Source organism: Hyposmocoma kahamanoa, unplaced genomic scaffold (assembly GCF_003589595.1).
Source record: "Hyposmocoma kahamanoa isolate Upper Pololo Valley unplaced genomic scaffold, ASM358959v1 100021, whole genome shotgun sequence".
Lineage (NCBI taxonomy): Eukaryota > Metazoa > Arthropoda > Insecta > Lepidoptera > Cosmopterigidae > Hyposmocoma > Hyposmocoma kahamanoa.
In genome coordinates this window covers 5,884,970-5,903,142 of record NW_020653200.1, presented here as the reverse complement: position 1 = coordinate 5,903,142, position 18,173 = coordinate 5,884,970, and the positions used below count along the sequence as shown (strand labels likewise).

Below are 18,173 nucleotides of genomic sequence, written 5' to 3'. Positions count from 1 at the left end.
AGTCGAGAGTTTCGGCAATCGACCACAGTTTTCGATTACCGAAATCCGTGATTAAATAAATTCTTCATTGCCGCATCTAGAAACTTGCAAATTTGTACCGGTTGTCTCCAGTTGCCGGTTTCCGCAACCGGCAACCGCAACTCGTGAAGCAACTTCACTCCCTCCTCGTCCCCCGCAGCGCCAGTCTTGACCGTGGGTATTTAAAATTGCTACAACCGGCAACCGTTAAAGGAAACTTGTAAAAAGTTGCCAATTGCGTCAACTAAAGTTGCTCCATCTGCGGAGCGCCTTACATACCATACTCTGATGTACCCAATGGACCCCAAGCTCGTCCATGGTTTAACGCTGATTGTAGTTGTGCTGCAGTACATAAACGGATGATGTGATGGAATTACACGATTTAATTCCGCCTTCCCCCTTCCATCGCCGGGGGACTAGGCGTAGGCTTGGGTTCCACCCCTAAGTTGTAGATATTCCTAAGATTCGCACGAAGCGTTACGCTTCCGCACTTATATGGCGAATGGTTATGGAGTGGAATTCCCTTCCTGCTGACTTGTTCCCTGAACGTTATAACTTGAGTCTTTTCAAGGCGAGAGTAAATAGGCATTATTTAGGTGCGCATACTCCATCGTCGACCTCATCGTCACTTTCCATCAGGTGAGATTAAAAAAAAGGCTAAATGACGACTTTTTACCGGACTAATCAAATTTCAAAAATTCAACCATGGTTACGCTGGAATAAGGCTTTCGGCTGTACGTAGATACGTCATTCGGAGCTTTTATACATACCTTTTGCTTCCCAACCTCCCCGACAAATTAAAAGCAGAAGTTTGGTGATTGATATTTTATTTCCGGTACATAAAGTTACAGTGCCTTAAGTCGAGTGGACAGTAAAAATGCAATACATTGTTAATAAACTTAAAATATAGGCAATCTAATCTTAAAAAATAAATATAACTTGGTCGCATTATCACTCAACCTTCAAAACCTAGAGTATCGTGCTCATTCTTCTCGGTGGAATCTGCCTTACGAATGAGGTAGAGTTTAATCAATATGACGATTACAAGTATAATTTGCTTACCTTGTAAGATGATTTGAGTTTAGAGTTTGCACTTTTAGGAATGGAAACATAAAGTGAAATAAATTACAATATTGATTTTATGTCTACGTAGTACATAATATAAGTAGCGTATATGATAAGACCAAGTATAAAAAAGTTGTAAAGGGGATTTATTAAATTATTTTTTAGCACCCGGTAATGTTGGCCGCACTCAATTTGCAATATGTTGATAATATCAACATCTAATAAAAGGAATACTACATAAAAGCATGTTTTGCTTTAGTTAAAGTAATTAGATACTGATTGCAAAGTTCCACTTTGTTACGAGAGTTGAATTTTAAAATTTTGCCACGCGTCTCAATTGATAATCCCCAATGGTCGGAAAAAAGGTGTTCCACATACATGTACACATAGCTACAAGGAGAGACATAGAATTGTTAAAACCACCAAATACTAATTACTTTTTCGAATTTCGATTTCCGGAATGGTTTTACTGTATCGTAGGACAAAACTACCATTGGTAATCACCTATAAAATACTAATGGCTAATATTCCTTACGTATAACCAATCTCCCGATAGTCACCATCGTTTCGATGTGTTTACAAATCATTACAATATTGCTAAAAACCTATAAAAATATCCACAGAATTACGGAACAATAAATTCCGGAAATAAGATTAGTTAGTACTATACGTCTATTATATTGTGTACATGTACACGCACTGATGGTAACTAGCCAACTAATATACCAAATGAAATTGTATGAAATAAAAATTTATTAGTAGCAACATGGACCATTTCGTAGCAGTTAATTAGAACAAAAAATGGAAACGGAAAATAATAATATATTCACTATTAACACAGAAATCTGGCTCTGTCGCCAACCCCTTTAAATTTAATAATATTATTTTTAAATAATATCATGCTATGATATATCTACTTTTAAGGTATTGATTAGTAACTTAATATAAAATTACTGACTGGAAAACGCGCTACGCCCTTGATATAAGTTGGTGAAAGAACTAAGGCCGACAAATTGCTTCTGAACCCTGAAATTGCAGCATTTTATCACTTTTGACATATATGTTTAAGTTGCCATTAATTTCTTAATAAACAGCATCTTCGAAATTATGTAAAATGGCGAGCGGTCGCATCTAACGTGTCCAAGCTTTTACAGCACCAACGGTTCATAGATCGAGGAGTTTGCCCGTTGACAACGCACTAAACTTGGGACATACTAATAGCAATTCGTCAAACACCTTTGAAATATGAATTATGTACTTCTATTATACTTCCAATCATCATCGCTCGTCTCTGGGTGTAATTTGCCTCTCTTCAGTTTACCCTATTTTCCTCTGTTCAGCTATCATGTATTCAATAAATCAAAGTACACAATACTTTTTGAGTTATGTTATTGCTTTCGCAATGTAATTTCCGCTTTTCGCTATTATTTAGGCCCTGTTAGTGCTTAAATAAAAAAAATGTACCGTTCCTTAATCTATAAGTCGTTAGTACCGTACAAATAACTATGTATATAACACCAATATAAATAAAAAAATACAACTTACAATACCTAAATTACAATAGTGCAGAGATAACTCTGGTAATTAAACACAATTTTTTTTATGAACAATACAACACCAGTTTAAGATTTCAACAATGATGTTTTTAAAAACGACCCTTAATAAAAAATCTTATTCAAGAAGATTTATAGAGTACTAATACCTTAGTAGAATATACAAAAAAATATATACAATAAAATTCAAATCAAACCCAAGACCAGAATAGTATCTAATAATATTACCCTAAAGAGTACCTTATACATAGACACAAAACCAGATTATATTAATGGATAAATTATTTGGTAATATTAAATTTCGCTTTCAATTAAATCAAATTATCAACGCGTGTATTATCAACATTATATGTCGCAACTCGTGACTGTAGAAGGAAAAGTAATACACATACTACATAACGTATCTCCACTGGTATGTACGAGGATAGATATACTTCTAACTGTAATATTTTCTTAGAATCTTTAGATTTGATTACGTACAGCGTGTGGATGTAGCTGTTTTTGACAGACTGCGACCAAACAATTTTTATTATTTTACTGATTTTCAAGTTGTCTATTGTTCACGAAGTTACAATGAAATAATTTTATATAAACACCTTCATCACACAAAGGCCTTTACGTGAGTAGAGTGTTCACCTCAGTACGCGATAATTTTTTGATCAAATTGAATGGGATACGACGATAGACACAAAAAGTGGCCCAGATTTACTGACATCAAAAAGAGAACCTTAAAAGAAGGCGTAAATTGTTGAAAAATGTGAAAAATCACAACTTTAAAGTATACACACGTTTTATTAAATGTACAACTAAGGGCGCCTTCATATTAGGGGCTAGTAGAAGCGCAGTGCTTCTAAATATTGTATGAAAATTAGTAGTGGGTGGCGCGCCATTGCAGCGCTTCTACAAGCGTTTAATTTCAAGGCGCCCTAAGCGTCAAAGAAAGTAAAGCGACACGTGAAATAAAAACATTGCACTACCAAACGGTGTGTGAAGTGTTAAATCTGAACCTCTTTACCCTAACAATAAAATGTTCGATTAAATACAAATTATATTTTTATAATTACTATTATTATAAATATTAAAATATTGTTCCTGATATTTCCCATAGATTTCATCCACGGTTATTACATCCTCATATCATACCCAGAAATTTATCCATCATGCCTTTTCCAAGTTATAACAAAAATCAACGTCGCAGCTAGGAACTGACGAAGACGCTGACGACAAGATCAGGAGTTCATCTTAAACATGTTTTGTTCAGTATTATAATATGGCTGAAGAACTCGTCGCTTACACGTAATAGACGTTGATTATCCTAGCTACCACATTAAATTTATTACTAACATTGCACTAAGAACTCTCGCAAAAGCCGGCTTGCTTTTTTTTTATTCCGCACTCTAAAATAACTAATCATAATTACGTTGGACTCATAAACCCATATGACGTAAATATAGAAAATACGGTTAACATTTCAAACCAAATAAGTTATAGTTTATATATAAGTTCTAGTATCTAGTAAAAGAAATTTAATAATGCGAATAAAGTGAGTATTATCAACCCGGACGCTGTAGACAATAATAGAAAGCAAAGGTTTCAATGTTTGTGAACTTAATGCAAATCAATACAAACATTGCACATTGTTGACAACTATTTTGGAACACATATCTGCCCATAATATAAAAAAAAACAGTAATGAACATTACAGAACAACATAAAATTCTTAAATTTATCTTTAGCGAGCAAGTTTACAAACCGTTATTATTCCTTTGTTTGTTTATTTTTTTTTTCAATTACAAGTAGCAACATAAAATCTCGAAACTTAAAATCTTTGAAAGATCGTTATCAAACGTATCAAATCTCACAAAAGACAGAATATAGAAAAAACAAAAAGAACCTTTAATAAGCCAAATGTAAAATTAAGAAATATTCTTAAGTGATTTCATTACACCCAATAAGCTGACACAAATAAGTTTGTTAAATTTATTTGTGATTTATCAAAGTCGAATAAAAAAAAGGCATAATAGACAAAGAAATTACAGGTAATAATGTACTAAAGTTTTATTAAGGTTAAAAATGAAAACATTTAAATAGTAATTCCAAAATCGTTGTCAAAGGCCAAAAATCTAATTTTAGTAAGAACTGTAGTTCGCCAGAACATTCCAGATTTATGCCCAAAAGTTATCATTTCACGGAACAATTTCCGTTCCGTAACATGAAGTCATCCGGGCGTTGCGGGCGGGTTTGCATAAAGCGCGTGTATGAGCTCACCGTATTCCTCTGGGCTTATTCCATAAAGTATCGCTCGATCCAGATTATGGTCATACTCTAGGTGTACTAGAATCACTTGTGGAAAACTAGGATCAGGATTATCGAGATAATTATTATCAGGATTATCGCCAAGTATACCTTCTTCCTCCGCAACTTGTTCTGGAACAGGCTAAATTCGTTTGTGAATATATTCCAGTGAAAAATTGATATATGGTAGTAGAACTTATTTAAGCTAGACTAAGGGGTCATTCAAAAAAGCAAATTGTTCTGAGAAGAAAATCAAAATTTCCATAATTCTCAGTAGTAGCGAGGGTTATTTAGCAGAGTTTTCGACAGAGGGGTTTAAAAGAAAATACTTGAGAGTTTCAAGGTTTATTTTACGCACCTTATAGTTGACAGCCTGGTGCAATTCTTGTGCGCCGGCCTCTACGTTTTGAGAAGCGTGCTCTACGCTTGACTCAATGGAATCCACTACTGCACCTTGGTCATGGATCATCTGACCCAGCTCTTTGAAAATTTGGTTCACATCCATGATGTCGCTCTGCAAACGGAAAATGTAAGACAATAACCAAAACGATTAACATGCGAATACTACCCTGAGTATTAGTGTACCATCACTTATTTATTACAAATGTATTCGTTTGTTCGTATGATATACGTAATTTATTTTCGAGTTCTTAGGTTTTCGCGATTGTTACACATAGGAAATGAAACTATTTTTCCGGATTTCCATGGTCATGGTTGACACTCAAGTCAACCGTGACCTGTAAAGGGCCCGAAACGTCTTTTTGTTTGAAAAAACAAATATACGCGATCTAAATCCGGAAAAATAGTTTCATTTCCTAATTTATTTTCATTATCTGAGTAAGAGTACGTAGCAATATTTTTATTTTCATCACCTTCTATTACGAGAATGTGTCTTTTGAAGCGGGCTTAGACCGTCTTCACATTGTTGTCTGGTACATTATTATAATTAAATGATGACTCAAGTTAGTACAGTGTACATATTAGGGAATCCGCAGACATCTGCATTCGCATAAGTAACCGTCTGCATACATTTAAAAAAAATCTACATTCGTATGTTGCCATATTCTGCAGGTCACGACAAGATCGTCAGGAACTGACCTTACGCAAAGCCCTAATTAACCAACCAGGGATCGAGAGTTCGGCAACTTGCGGTGCAGGTGCGACCGATAAACAAAATTATTGAATTTACGTTGACTTACGTTACGCGCATGGTAGTTAGGAACATTTTGTTTACTGATTTTAACAAGTTAAAGTATAAACGATGACGACACTTTTATAAAGTGTTATTAGGAAAGACAACCAAATAAACAGCTTTTAAGCAGCGATAGCGATAGTTTAATTTACGATCTACTTAGAAATCACGGAAAAAACATTTATTTATTCCTCTGTGTTAGAAATAGACTAAGTGCCGAAAAAGCAGCAAAATCCGAAAAAGCTGCAAAATTATTATTTATAAAGTGTAATTTGCCCATCATAAACTTTAGTATTAATACATGTAATATTCCTTCTATGGCTTTGTATTATCACCAAGCTTGATCGGCAAATATGGAGCAAGTTTTTTTTTCAAGATACATACTCTGAAAAAAGTCCTATTTTTCGCATCTGCAGCTGTGGAGGTGAAAATATTCGTGTCTGCATCTGCAGACGTCGCGTCGTATGACGTACGATACCCACATCGGAGGCATCCCAAGTTCATACATACCCACCAAGAAATTATTTATACATACAAAGTATTAATTCCAATTTTGTTAATAATTACAAATCTACCCAAGAACATGAAAGTAAGAGCGTATATTTGAATCCAGTTGATGAACAGGAACTTCGATATATAATTAAAACTATCAAAAGTAAACGAAGTTGTGGTGACGATGGTATTTCAATGCAAGTAATTAAGGCTAGTGTTAGTAGTAGTGACATTATTATATTGCCGCTAGTACATATAATTAATTTAATGCTACAAACAGGCTACTTTCCTGATAAAATTAAGATATCATTAATAAAAACTTTACATAAATAAAGTTCCCAAGAAGTCTCAGAAAATTACAGGCCTATAGCTCTTCTTCCGAATTGCCACACAGGGAAGTGTATTGGGTTCTCTTCTCTTTATTTTTATATATATAAATGAACTGCCACAACTTACTCAGTGTTATGCACGCTGTATACCTATTATGTTCGCTGATGATGTCACAATATTATTTACTAATAACGGAAAAACAAAAATTGACTATGAATGTGACATAAACAATACATTTAACGGTCTTACTACCTGGCTTAAATCACTAAATTTAAAAATAAATAATTCTAAAACAAAATATATGCAAATTTTGGTAATTACAAAAAAATTGACTTAGATTTACACATAACTTGTGAAAATGATGTTATTGATGAGGTAAATAATACTAAATTTCTTGGTATTACTATAGATAAAAACTTAAATTGGAAACATCACATAGATGTGCTAAATAACAAGCTTGGTAGTTATTGCTACGCTTTATCTGTATTGGTCGATGTAGCGTCGGTTGAAGTTGCAAAAAACGCATATAACGGGAACGTATACCCGTTACTAATGTATGGTGTAATTTTTTGGGGAAACTCTGTCAATGCGGTTAAAATATTCACAATATAAAAAGCCAGTGACTATTCTCTAAGTCTGTACAAAGAAAAGGGTTTCCTGACTTTAACAGGAATAAATATTTTGGAAATACGTAATCACAGTAAATTCTTTACTAAAATATGTAATGTAAACTCCGTTAACGTCAGAAAACAGGGACCGTCTTGTCCTCCCTAAAATAAACAGCACCATCTTTGACCGCAGCACCTATGTAACAGCGATTAGAATTTATAACAGACTTCCAATGGAAATGAAATGTTCAAATGGTGATAAATTTAAAGCTTTTTTAAAAAATTGGTTAATTGACAAAGTTTTCTACAATCTTAACGAATTTTATATAAAGACATCAAATATTTGACAATTGTATAACTAACTTAATTATAATTTTAATTTTTGACATTTAAGTTGTAATAAATTTTAATAGAATTGTAATTTTAAGACATTGTATGCCTGATTTGGGTAAGAATTGTAGATCTAATCACTTGTAAGTAACACCTGTATTTTACCAATTCATACAATAAATGTTTCTGATTTCTGATTTATATTAATTGCAGCACTTTGTAACTGCATTCTATATTATTAAATTAAAGGACAAAGTGACTAATTTTGTATCATAAATTGATTGTGAATATGCGATAACATGTCAAATTTTGGTGTAACATTTTTTAAAATAATTAATTAGAAACATTGTAACCGTTGATATCTAATACGGTTTTACAATAAAAAATATCCATATCAGTGCTATACAACTGTTACTAATTATAATTTTCAAGGAGTTACATGCTATATGATGAAATCAACTCGTGTACCAGCGTGGGTCAATTAATGTTTACAGCGCTCATGTTGCAATGCGAATACCGATAACCACCACCATTACAACGAAGTTCGGTGCGCTAAAATATTTTAATTGAATTTTTGATAAAATAAATGTTTATACTACAAATTAATACAAAGACAATAACTTTTAATTCACTTTCATGTAATAAATAACATAATAATATGTTTGATGATACAATAATACAATGACACTTTGATATAAAAGGTACAGATCTTTTCAGTTAACTTTATGATACTGTAAACGCTGACAAGCTAATTTTGACCATAAACAAGAATTAAAATGTTTCTCAACATGGCAAGAGGTCAGCCTGTCAGAACTAAGTCGGCCTTTAATAATACTTTAACTGCAAGGCTCAAAATGGCTGTTTACGACCAAGCCATAGAAATCCGATTGTACACGGAACATTAACCCGCAAAGTATATCAGCGTTATTGTGGCGAGACTGCAATTATTGAACTTAATAGAATTATTTGCTCGATGCCCAGAAATTAAAAAGAAAAAAGTAAAAATAAAGTTATTTACCTCGAGCTGCCTGATGTCTTGTTCGCGTTCCTCGAGCTCTTGCAGTTCCCTTTCGGTCTGCATTGTCATCTGCTCCTGCTTTTGCGTAGTGGTCTCATCCATTTCCAATAACTGAGGGTCTCTACTGCTACCACCTGTTAAAACATCATTTACAACATAAGTTGATGTTGTTTGCCTACTTGTAGGCAAGTTGCCTACAGTTGCCAAACCCAAACTTCATCCACAGAAGTACAATCCACAGCATTGGATTTTTAAAGATCTTCACCGATTGTCAAAACAATACTCACTGCCCATAGCGAAGGGATCGCCGATCTTGAAAGACTGCGCTTTCACTTTTCTCACATCTTCTTTCGTCTTTTGAGCAGCAGTCCTTTGTGTTGACTGAAAATAAAATGTAAAATAAATGATATTATCCAAGACATTTTCGTTTCAATAAATAGTTCCTAAATTCATAGTCTGCTTTGTAGGTAGGTACTCATATTCAATCCCTGGTTAATTTTTTTTCTGTTAAATACTTGAAAGACAAATAGTCGACGTGCATTAATTAATTGGTAGTACCTGGAATGCGTTAAGCGTGGCCATGTACTCATCGCTGAGCCTCTCGCGGACGATGCGTTGCGTAGGCTGCTCCACAGGCAGCTTCATCATCTCCATGATTAAAGCCGACGTGTCCTTGACCAATTTCTGCGTGTAGTTCTGAATTTGACGCCTGTTTGGAGCGTTAATATTAATAAATTCAAACTTTCCTTCGCGTATTGACAATTCAAAATTCAAATCGATAATACCACAAAATGATCGACCATTCTACAAATTATAAATATTATTATTGCTACCTATGCCTGTAATACACGGAACCACAAGTTAAACTAGAAAAAAATATAATATATAAATATAGTATTTACTGCTTTCAAAACCATGTAAATAACATAACACACACAGTTTTAATCAATGAATTTTGCCATCTGCATTTTTTAGTTGAGACCCAGTGTTACTGGTCTTTCGCAAGTCTTAGTAGAATATGCAATGGTTAAAACCTGGGTCACCATCACATTAGTCTAACAGGCCAAATTGTAGCAAGTCGTCTATTTTCCGAAATCCATAAATTCTGTCACATTTACACTTTACGTATAGTACCACTTTGAGGAAAAACTAAATAACCAGGATAAAATTATGAATTCACATACAAACACCAATTTCCAGTCTAGAAAGTTCAGAACCTAGTTAAGATAATGAAATAGAACTCTTTTCGAAAACATTTGTTATAATGGTCGATCAGCGGCAGAATGATCCTGGTGTGAAACCACACAGAGCATGCATGAGAAACTTACAATTGGTTTCGGAGCTCCTGTGAGTCCTGAGGTGTCTGAAGCTGATTGACCATCTTAGACATCGACGACACTGTCAAAGAGAAAACGCGATGTGGTGAAAAGTGTTGCGAAATTTTATTGCACTCTACAATATCCATAACGTTCCAAGAAATTGCTACGACGAAGTATGTCGCATTGCCAGACAATACGCTCGACCAAATTAAAATGGAATTTAATTCGTTTTGCATAGAGTGTGTACGCTGTATAATGTGACTATCCATATTGTTAAAAAGTAAAATAATAACCATGGTTTTTTATTTATTTTCTTGTTTTATATATACATATAAGCAATAAGCAAATGTCACTGTATCAGATGAACGGTATAAACTAAATTCAGGTTATCAAAAAAAAAATAAGATGATGAAACTTTCAAAAAAGAACAAGATGTTTGATTATTTAGGTATACCCATTAATAAATTAAAATTACATTATATAACATTTATATTTGATTTTATTAGCAGTTCCTTAGCAGTTAAATTATTATTAATGAAGTAATTAACAATGAGTTAATTACATGAATTTTTTATTAACATTTTCAATAAATTTAAACTGTAAAATGCTTTTGTATTTTCCACGGTTTAAATTATTTTATTTTATTAAATTATTTGATTAGCTGTACTGATTAATTTTTGACATTCTGAGAAACATGTTGAAGAATTTCGCTCGTATTAATGAGAAAGTGAAGTGAAACAAAACTGCGTCAAAGTTAAAGATAAATTTTAGTACACAAACAGCTTGTAGAAGTTGAAGACATAATATTTACAATAACCTTAACTATTACCCAACAGTTTAACAGTTTAAATGCCTCCATGGCCGAACGGTCCATGGCACCCGCGACACAGGGTTTCCCTAGTGCGGAGCTATGTACGCATCAGGTAATTGGAATCTTCAATGTAAATATATTTAGTTCCTTAGTACTTGATGCATAACATAATCCCATTGGACAATCTTGTCTTTATATTTATTTTTCAAGTTGACAATATATTTCTATTAATAAACATATATCATGAGTTTAACAACAAAATAAAAAAAAAAACAAAAAGTGGCCAATATTGTATTTAAATAAAAAAATAATAATAAAGTCTTTTATTTGTATGTTTACTACTAATTGTATGTTTAGTAGTCAGTACAAAGAAAGAAGATGGATACAATAAAAGATGGAATCCAAGTAAATGTGCGATAACACACATGATTGTGCCTTATCACAGTCTTATACACATGCACCCGCGCATACACACACCAATGCGCGCGCACTCACACACAAGCACGCGCACGCCCACATGCACTCCTACACACACACCCTCTCACATTAATTTTTTCAGTATTAATCTAAATTGATTCTGTAACACTTTCTCTGCACTTTACCATAATATTGCTTATATATAACACAGGTTAGTGAGTGTGAAAGTCAGTGGACAGACAACCTTGAGTCAATACTAACATGTCACTCATTGAATTGTTGTACCTAGATTACAGATGTTTTGTTCTGCCATGGACTGTAGATTTAATATGATGACACCATTTAGGCAAACAATTATTATTGTTGAACGGCTAATGCGTATGAGTACCTCAAAAAGTTATTTGGATTTTTAGTTAATCTTCTTAAAGTCTTCTTAAAGCCTCTCCACTGTTTGAGATTGGCCATCATACATCATTCATCATTTTCAGTTGAAAAGATTTTCAAACTTCAAAATTATGTTTTGTTTAAATGCACTAAAATGAGCATTAATTAATAAACACTCTATAAACATGATTTTTTGCATGACTGAAACCAATGTCTGCAATGCAAAAGACACTTAATATGTTGTGTGAGCTTCATCAATTTAAGCATTGGTTTAAGACATATTTAATTAGGTAATAGTATTTTTACCAAAAATTCAAGTGATACACATAACATGGAAAATACCTCCCTCAACAATTCCAGAATGGTTAACAATAAAAAGCAAAATATCAAAACAATATACAATAGAAATACAAAACTTTTACACTTTTATACTCAAAAAATATAAAAAATACAGAATAATATATATATATAATAATATATATAATAATACACTAATTCCGAGTTTTCAGAGGGAGGTATTCTCAATGCTTTACTTCCTTGATGTTTATGTAAATATACAATACCTATTCTGATCTCTGATGATAACAAACAAAAAAATGTCCTAATGACAAAAGATAATGTAAGTTACCATTTTGTGATATTTTCTTGATGTTACTGGTTATAGTCTGGGACAGCTGTTGGAATTTGCTGCTGGAGTCCTCCAAGGACACTCCCCCTTGATACGAACTCTCCATCCTGCGTGAAAATAATGAGTTACAGTAGTTGATACCAATATATTTCAGCACTTCGAATATAGGAATGTCACAAATGGTTTTAAGGACAAAAATTTTATGACTGATCGAAAACAATCAGTCCGCCATTTCGTTGAACGATATTCTCATGTATGTAGATAAATATACATCAATTATAAACTTAAACAGCCTATACAAGATATACCCCCTGAATTTCATTTACTAACAATCAAGTACTAAATAAAGCTGATAATAAGCTAAATGTACGCACTTATCACAATTAAATTAAGATATGGGTGACTAATGTACGTTTATTGTATACGTGGTAAAACCAAGTTTTTTCCATTGTATCTTTGTGTCTTACCTTATTGTAGTGATTAAATTTCGGTTCTGTAATGTTCGTAATGAAAAAATAAACAAATATCACTATTTACTGCGCCTTAGACCAAGAACAAGGAATTACTTGGACGAGACAATCTCGCTGCAATCTATTGAAATGAAAAATAAATTGACAATGACAAGGAACCGACAGCTATTGATTGATTGGCGAGATGAGTTGCTCAAATTACTCACTCACTGACTGACCATAGACAAGATAAAAAATCAATATGCGTGCGCAGTTCGCACTGATCCTCACTAGGGATTACTGTTGGGTAATTTTCCTAAAAATTTCAAATTTTGGAAATTTTTGAAAAAATGGAATATTTTGAAAAATATAAATTGGTGGATGTTTGGTAGGCTCATAATATGTTCTACGTTTCGAAGTATGTTTTGAGTTTTAAAATAAACTTGTATAGCAAAAAGCCACTTAGGGTCGTATTTCCTGTGCTTGTGATTCCAATGCAATCCTGACTCGAGCATTGAGTAGAGTTCTAGAATACGACTCTGAAAGTCGTATACCAGAACTCTACTCAATGCTCAAGTCAGGACTTGTGTATGATTAAAGAAGCACTAGAAATACGACCTTAATGGCAAGGACTTGGGTATGATTTCTATTGCTATAAATCATACTCAAGTTCTGACTTAAGCATTGAGTAGAGTTCTGGAATACGACTCAGAGAAGTGTTAAGGCATGAAACCTTTATTGTGTTTTGTGCCTATCATAAAGATCGTTTCCATAGTAACCTTGTAACTAGTGTTGTCACTAAGTATAAAACATACATTGCTTTAACTGTGCTGAGCTTACTCTATTAACTCTCATTCGATCCTATAAATCTAATATATAAATCATTAACATGGTAGCAGAGCATTAGGAAAGAAGTTTTATTCTGGGAAATAATTTTTCCGATTCCGTCCTTTTTACGAAAAGAAAAATTCATATGGTGAAATCTGTAGCAGCTGTCAACAGCTATGGATAAGGCGATTCTAGAATCATCTAGGGTATAGATAGGACACCCAGATTCAAAAAACTTCATATCATGGAAGTATAGGATAATGATGGTGAATAAGGCCATCACTGGAGCCATAGATATCAGCGAAGGCAGGCGATGTAGGACGTAAACACCAGTTGCAGAGGCATCAGAAGCTGTGAAAGCTAAGTATGAAATAGAATTACAGGAATTAATGACATTTACAGGCGGCAGCCTTAGTTCTCATGACGACAAATGTGACAGATGAAATTTTAAATCTTGTCATGCGTTTGACAAGTTCACAAGAGGTATGGGAAGTGTGATATAGGCTATACGGAGAAAATAGTGTAAATAAAAGCTATGATCTACATCCACAATTCTTCAGTTACAAGAAAGAGACAGCAAATGATGTGGTGAATCATATTTCTGCATTAAAGAATATCCGGCATGAATTAAACTGTCACTTAGATTGAAAATTACCGGACATGCTACTTATCTGCAAGATTTTGGACACTTTACCGGAAGAATTATTGCTTTTAAATCAATCTGGCTACTTATGACTAAAAAGGACAGAACCATGGTCAATCTAACTACCCAAATATGTACCTATGAAAAAACCTTAAAGAACAAAAATGAAGATAACGGCATTATTCATGAAATCTTCATAAGGTAAGAAAAATAATTGAAATGCAAATATTGTGGACTACCTGGACATCAAGTAAGACAGTGCAAGAAATGGATTTCAGACGGAAGGCCACCCAAAACCGCGTCTAACGTCAATGTTATCCTATAGGCATTGACCGTTGATATTTCACAAGTCCCAGATAAAGATAACTGGTTCGTAGATAATGCTGCGACAAACCGTGTAACGAATAAAGGTTATCTTTACGAGATATTTGAATATTTTAAAGGTTAATATACAGTTACTGCTGCCAATGGGCAAACCATAGAAGCATTAGGAAAAGGAAATATCCTTGCTGAGGCTGGTGTTTCTGGAAGACGAGAGCAAATTTAACTTAAAGATGTATGGTATCTCCCGTGCATCAAGATAAAACTTTTTTCTGTTCTTGCTGCACATGACCACTCACCAAATACAGCTGAAAGGAATACGTTAATTGGTACACGACAAATTAATGGAGGGCTATGTAAATTAAGACTTGATTATCTGTCACCGAAGACAGAAAGTAACGCAGTAATAGAAAGTAATAGAAAAAGAATTCGGATTAAAAGTGGAGGATAATCAAACAGATCTGTGTGAAGGCTATGTATATGGAAAAACATATAAGATGACGTTTGGTACAAGAATACGAGCTACTCAGTCTGGAAAGCTAATTCATACCGACATATGTGGACCTTTTCCGCACTCGATTAGTAAGTTCCGATATTACCTAATGTACAAAGATGACTTCACTCGCTATCGACACATATATTTTCTGAAACAGAAATCTGAAGCTTGGTCAAAGCTTAAATTGATGTTAGCTGAAGCCAAAGTTGCTGGACACACTGTTCAAGAAATCCTGATCAATAATGGAGGAGAATTCGATAACGAGAAATTCCGGAAGATCTTACACGAGCATAGCATAAGACAGAGACTAACGCTACCCCACACACACGAACAAGCTGGACGCGTCGAAAGAGAGAATCGGATGATAGTAGAAGCAGCACGATCTATGATGCACGCTCATGAGGAGATACCTCAAGGTCTTTGGGCGGGAAGCATTAACACTGCGGCGTATATCTTAAACCGCATTGGTCCATCAAGCGTAGAAGGAAAATCATACTGTGAGTTATGGTTTAAAAAGAAACCTGGTATAAAACATGTTAGAATCATTGGGTGTAAATGCTATGGACACATTCCCAAAATAAGTCGCAAGAAGCTTGCCAAAAGCTCAGAAAGGAATATTATTTGGTTATGATGGAGATGAAGGCCACAGGATTTGGGATAAAATCAATTAAATTGATCAGATCTAGATGTAACGTTTGAAGAGAACCGTTACTAGGATTGACAGACGAGAAGCACATTCCTTGAATTCGTCCACCATCAACTCAAATGCACACTTACATTAAAAAAAACTAGAACCAATGAAACATTTCAAAGTGAGCTACCAGAGTTCCAACAAGAGACGTCCATAGAAAATATTGTACAGCAGGATGATGCTCAAGGCAGGAGAGTATCTGAAAATGAACCGATGCCCTCATCATCACAGTACAATGAATCGTTTGAGAAAGAAGTTTATATACAACAAGAGCAAGATGATCAAGTGGATAGAGAGAATAGATATCGAGGAGTCAGAGCAGTTCCATGACACTATAGAACCTGAAATTGAGGAAGACATACATAATGATGTCGGCGAACTTTCTGAAAATGAAATTGAACAGTCGTCTCGAATGACTCTTAGAAACAGGCCTACCCTCAAATCTCCAAGTCGGTACGAAGATTTTATCTGCAACATGACATCAAATGCATTTGTTGACGATCTTAAAACTTTCATAGAAGCTATGTCTAGAGCAGAACGTGACAAATGGCAAGAAGCCCTTACCAATGAATGAAATAAATTCCTTAAGAGAAAACGAAATTTGGGATTCAGTCGAATTACTAAAAGGCAGGAAAGCCATTCCTTGCAAATGGATATTCAAAATCAAAACTAAACCTGATTGTACTTTGGACAAGTACAAGACCAGATTGGTGATTAAGGGTATTCACAGAAGAAAGGTTTGGATTTTTTTGAGATTTTTAGTCCTGTAGCGAGAAACAGTACCTTAAGAACAGTTTTAGGAATTGCTACTAAGGAAAATATGTATCTGGCCCAATTCCACGTTTCAACTGCCTTCTTATATGGAAAGATGAATGAGGAAATTTATGTGAAGCCTCCACAAGGGTCCACTACTGATAGTAAGCTTGTGTTTAAGTTAAAAGACCCTGTATGGAATTTAGTCCACCCCGCTGTTGGAATCGATGTATTACCGACTACATTATAGAAATTGGATTTAAACGGAGTACAGCGTATCACTGCCTGTTTATTAGAAAACGAGGTAAAACTAAAATTGTTTTAGCCCTATATGTCGACGACGGTCTCTTCGCTTTAATAAATGACAAAGAAGCGAAAACGTTCGTAGAAGAGCTGGAAAAACGATTTAAAATTATAAGCAAACCAGCAAACTATTTTCTGGGAATGGAAATAGAAAAGAAATCAAATGGTTCTATTTGCAAAAAGCGTACACTAAACCCGTTCTAGAAATATTGGCATGGAGAATTGTAAAGCTATTGCTACACCGATCGTAAAGTCGAACGATAAAGCGAAAGATAAAGCCTATAAAGATCAAGATAATTTTTTGACCTTTCCTTATCGTCAAGTAGTGGGAGCATTAGCTCATGACAGGTACAAGACCAGATATTACATATCTGGTCCGTCCCAAAAGTATCGAACATTTTTTTTGGGAGTGTTGCCGAACGGCGGGAAGCGCTCCGCTTGGCAACAGAAAGTGGTGGGGGGATCTAGCCGATACAGCGCGACCGGTCCCAGTTGGCTCCGAGCACCTGGAGCGGCAGGACGTGCGTTCGCGTAGAGCTCTAAACGACACCTCGTCGAAGTTTTTAAAAGTAGCGCGATGACGGATCCGTTAGAACAGAGGTACGCAGTGAAATTTTGTGTTCTACTCGGCAAAAATACTGTGGAAACCAACGAGATGATTAAACAGGCCTTCAAGGACAAAGCCTTGTCCGAATCCTCGGTCAGGAAGTGGCACAAGATGTTCCGTGACGGAAGGGAAGAGGTGACCGACGAAGCCCGCTCTGGTCGTCCTTCAACATCGCGGACCGACGAGAACGTTGACCGTGTGCGTCAGCTTCTCAACGAGGATCGTCGTCAAGGAGTGCGGTTGATAGCACAGACCCTCAACATCGCCAAGTCGACCGTGCATCGCATCGTGACCGAGGAGTTTCAATTAAGGACAAAATTAAGGACATCCAAGAAGCTACGACGAGGGCGCTGAAGGACCTACCCGTTGACGTCTTCCAGGGGGCCTTCCGGGCATGGAAAACTCGCCTACAAAAGTGCATCGATGCTGAAGGGTGTTATTTTGAAGAGTACTAATGTATGGTACCGATAAGTTCAATAAAAGTATTTTTCCTGAAAAATGTTCGATACTTTTGGGACGGACCCTGTATGCTGTAAGTGTCGTACCACGAAATCTTGATAATCCCTCAAAAGAGGATGTCCGTATGATGTCGTAAAGCGAATATTAAGAGGAGGACCAATAT

The 18,173-nt window shown here is 34.9% G+C and overlaps 2 protein-coding genes across 3 annotated transcripts; one reads left to right on the top strand and one right to left on the bottom strand.

Annotated features, from left to right (window-relative positions):
- Positions 1-3,703: 3,703 nt before the first annotated feature.
- On the bottom strand, positions 3,704-13,034 carry LOC113225808 (syntaxin-7). 2 transcript variants are annotated; one of them, XM_026458251.1, is made up of 8 exons: positions 12,928-13,034; positions 12,461-12,567; positions 10,230-10,299; positions 9,460-9,610; positions 9,189-9,282; positions 8,902-9,035; positions 5,290-5,445; positions 3,704-5,073 (listed from the first exon to the last, which is right to left on the bottom strand). In XM_026458251.1, the coding sequence occupies exons 2-8, from the start codon at positions 12,564-12,566 to the stop codon at positions 4,855-4,857; spliced, it is 930 nt and encodes a 309-aa protein (XP_026314036.1). In that variant the 5' UTR covers position 12,567; positions 12,928-13,034; the 3' UTR covers positions 3,704-4,854. The 2 variants fall into 2 exon arrangements, with proteins under 2 accessions (XP_026314036.1, XP_026314043.1); XM_026458258.1 differs by having other exon boundaries at positions 4,857-5,063.
- Positions 13,035-17,521: 4,487 nt separating this feature from the next.
- LOC113240555 (protein GVQW3-like) lies at positions 17,522-17,905 on the top strand. The gene has a single exon (XM_026477893.1). The coding sequence runs from the start codon at positions 17,522-17,524 to the stop codon at positions 17,903-17,905; it is 384 nt and encodes a 127-aa protein (XP_026333678.1).
- The last annotated feature ends 268 nt before the right edge of the window (positions 17,906-18,173 follow it).

Bases quoted from the DNA above. Each gene is read 5' to 3' on its own strand.
- LOC113225808 (XM_026458251.1), bottom strand. From the start codon at position 12,566: ATGGAGAGTTCGTATCAAGGGGGAGTGTCCTTGGAGGACTCCAGCAGC. The intron at 9,283-9,459 runs GTACTACCAATT...TTTTATTTTCAG, and splicing joins CCACGCTTAACGCATTCCAG to TCAACACAAAGGACTGCTGC. The intron at 9,036-9,188 runs GTGAGTATTGTT...ATGTTTTAACAG, and splicing joins CGATCCCTTCGCTATGGGCA to GTGGTAGCAGTAGAGACCCT.
- LOC113240555 (XM_026477893.1), top strand. From the start codon at position 17,522: ATGACGGATCCGTTAGAACAGAGGTACGCAGTGAAATTTTGTGTTCTA.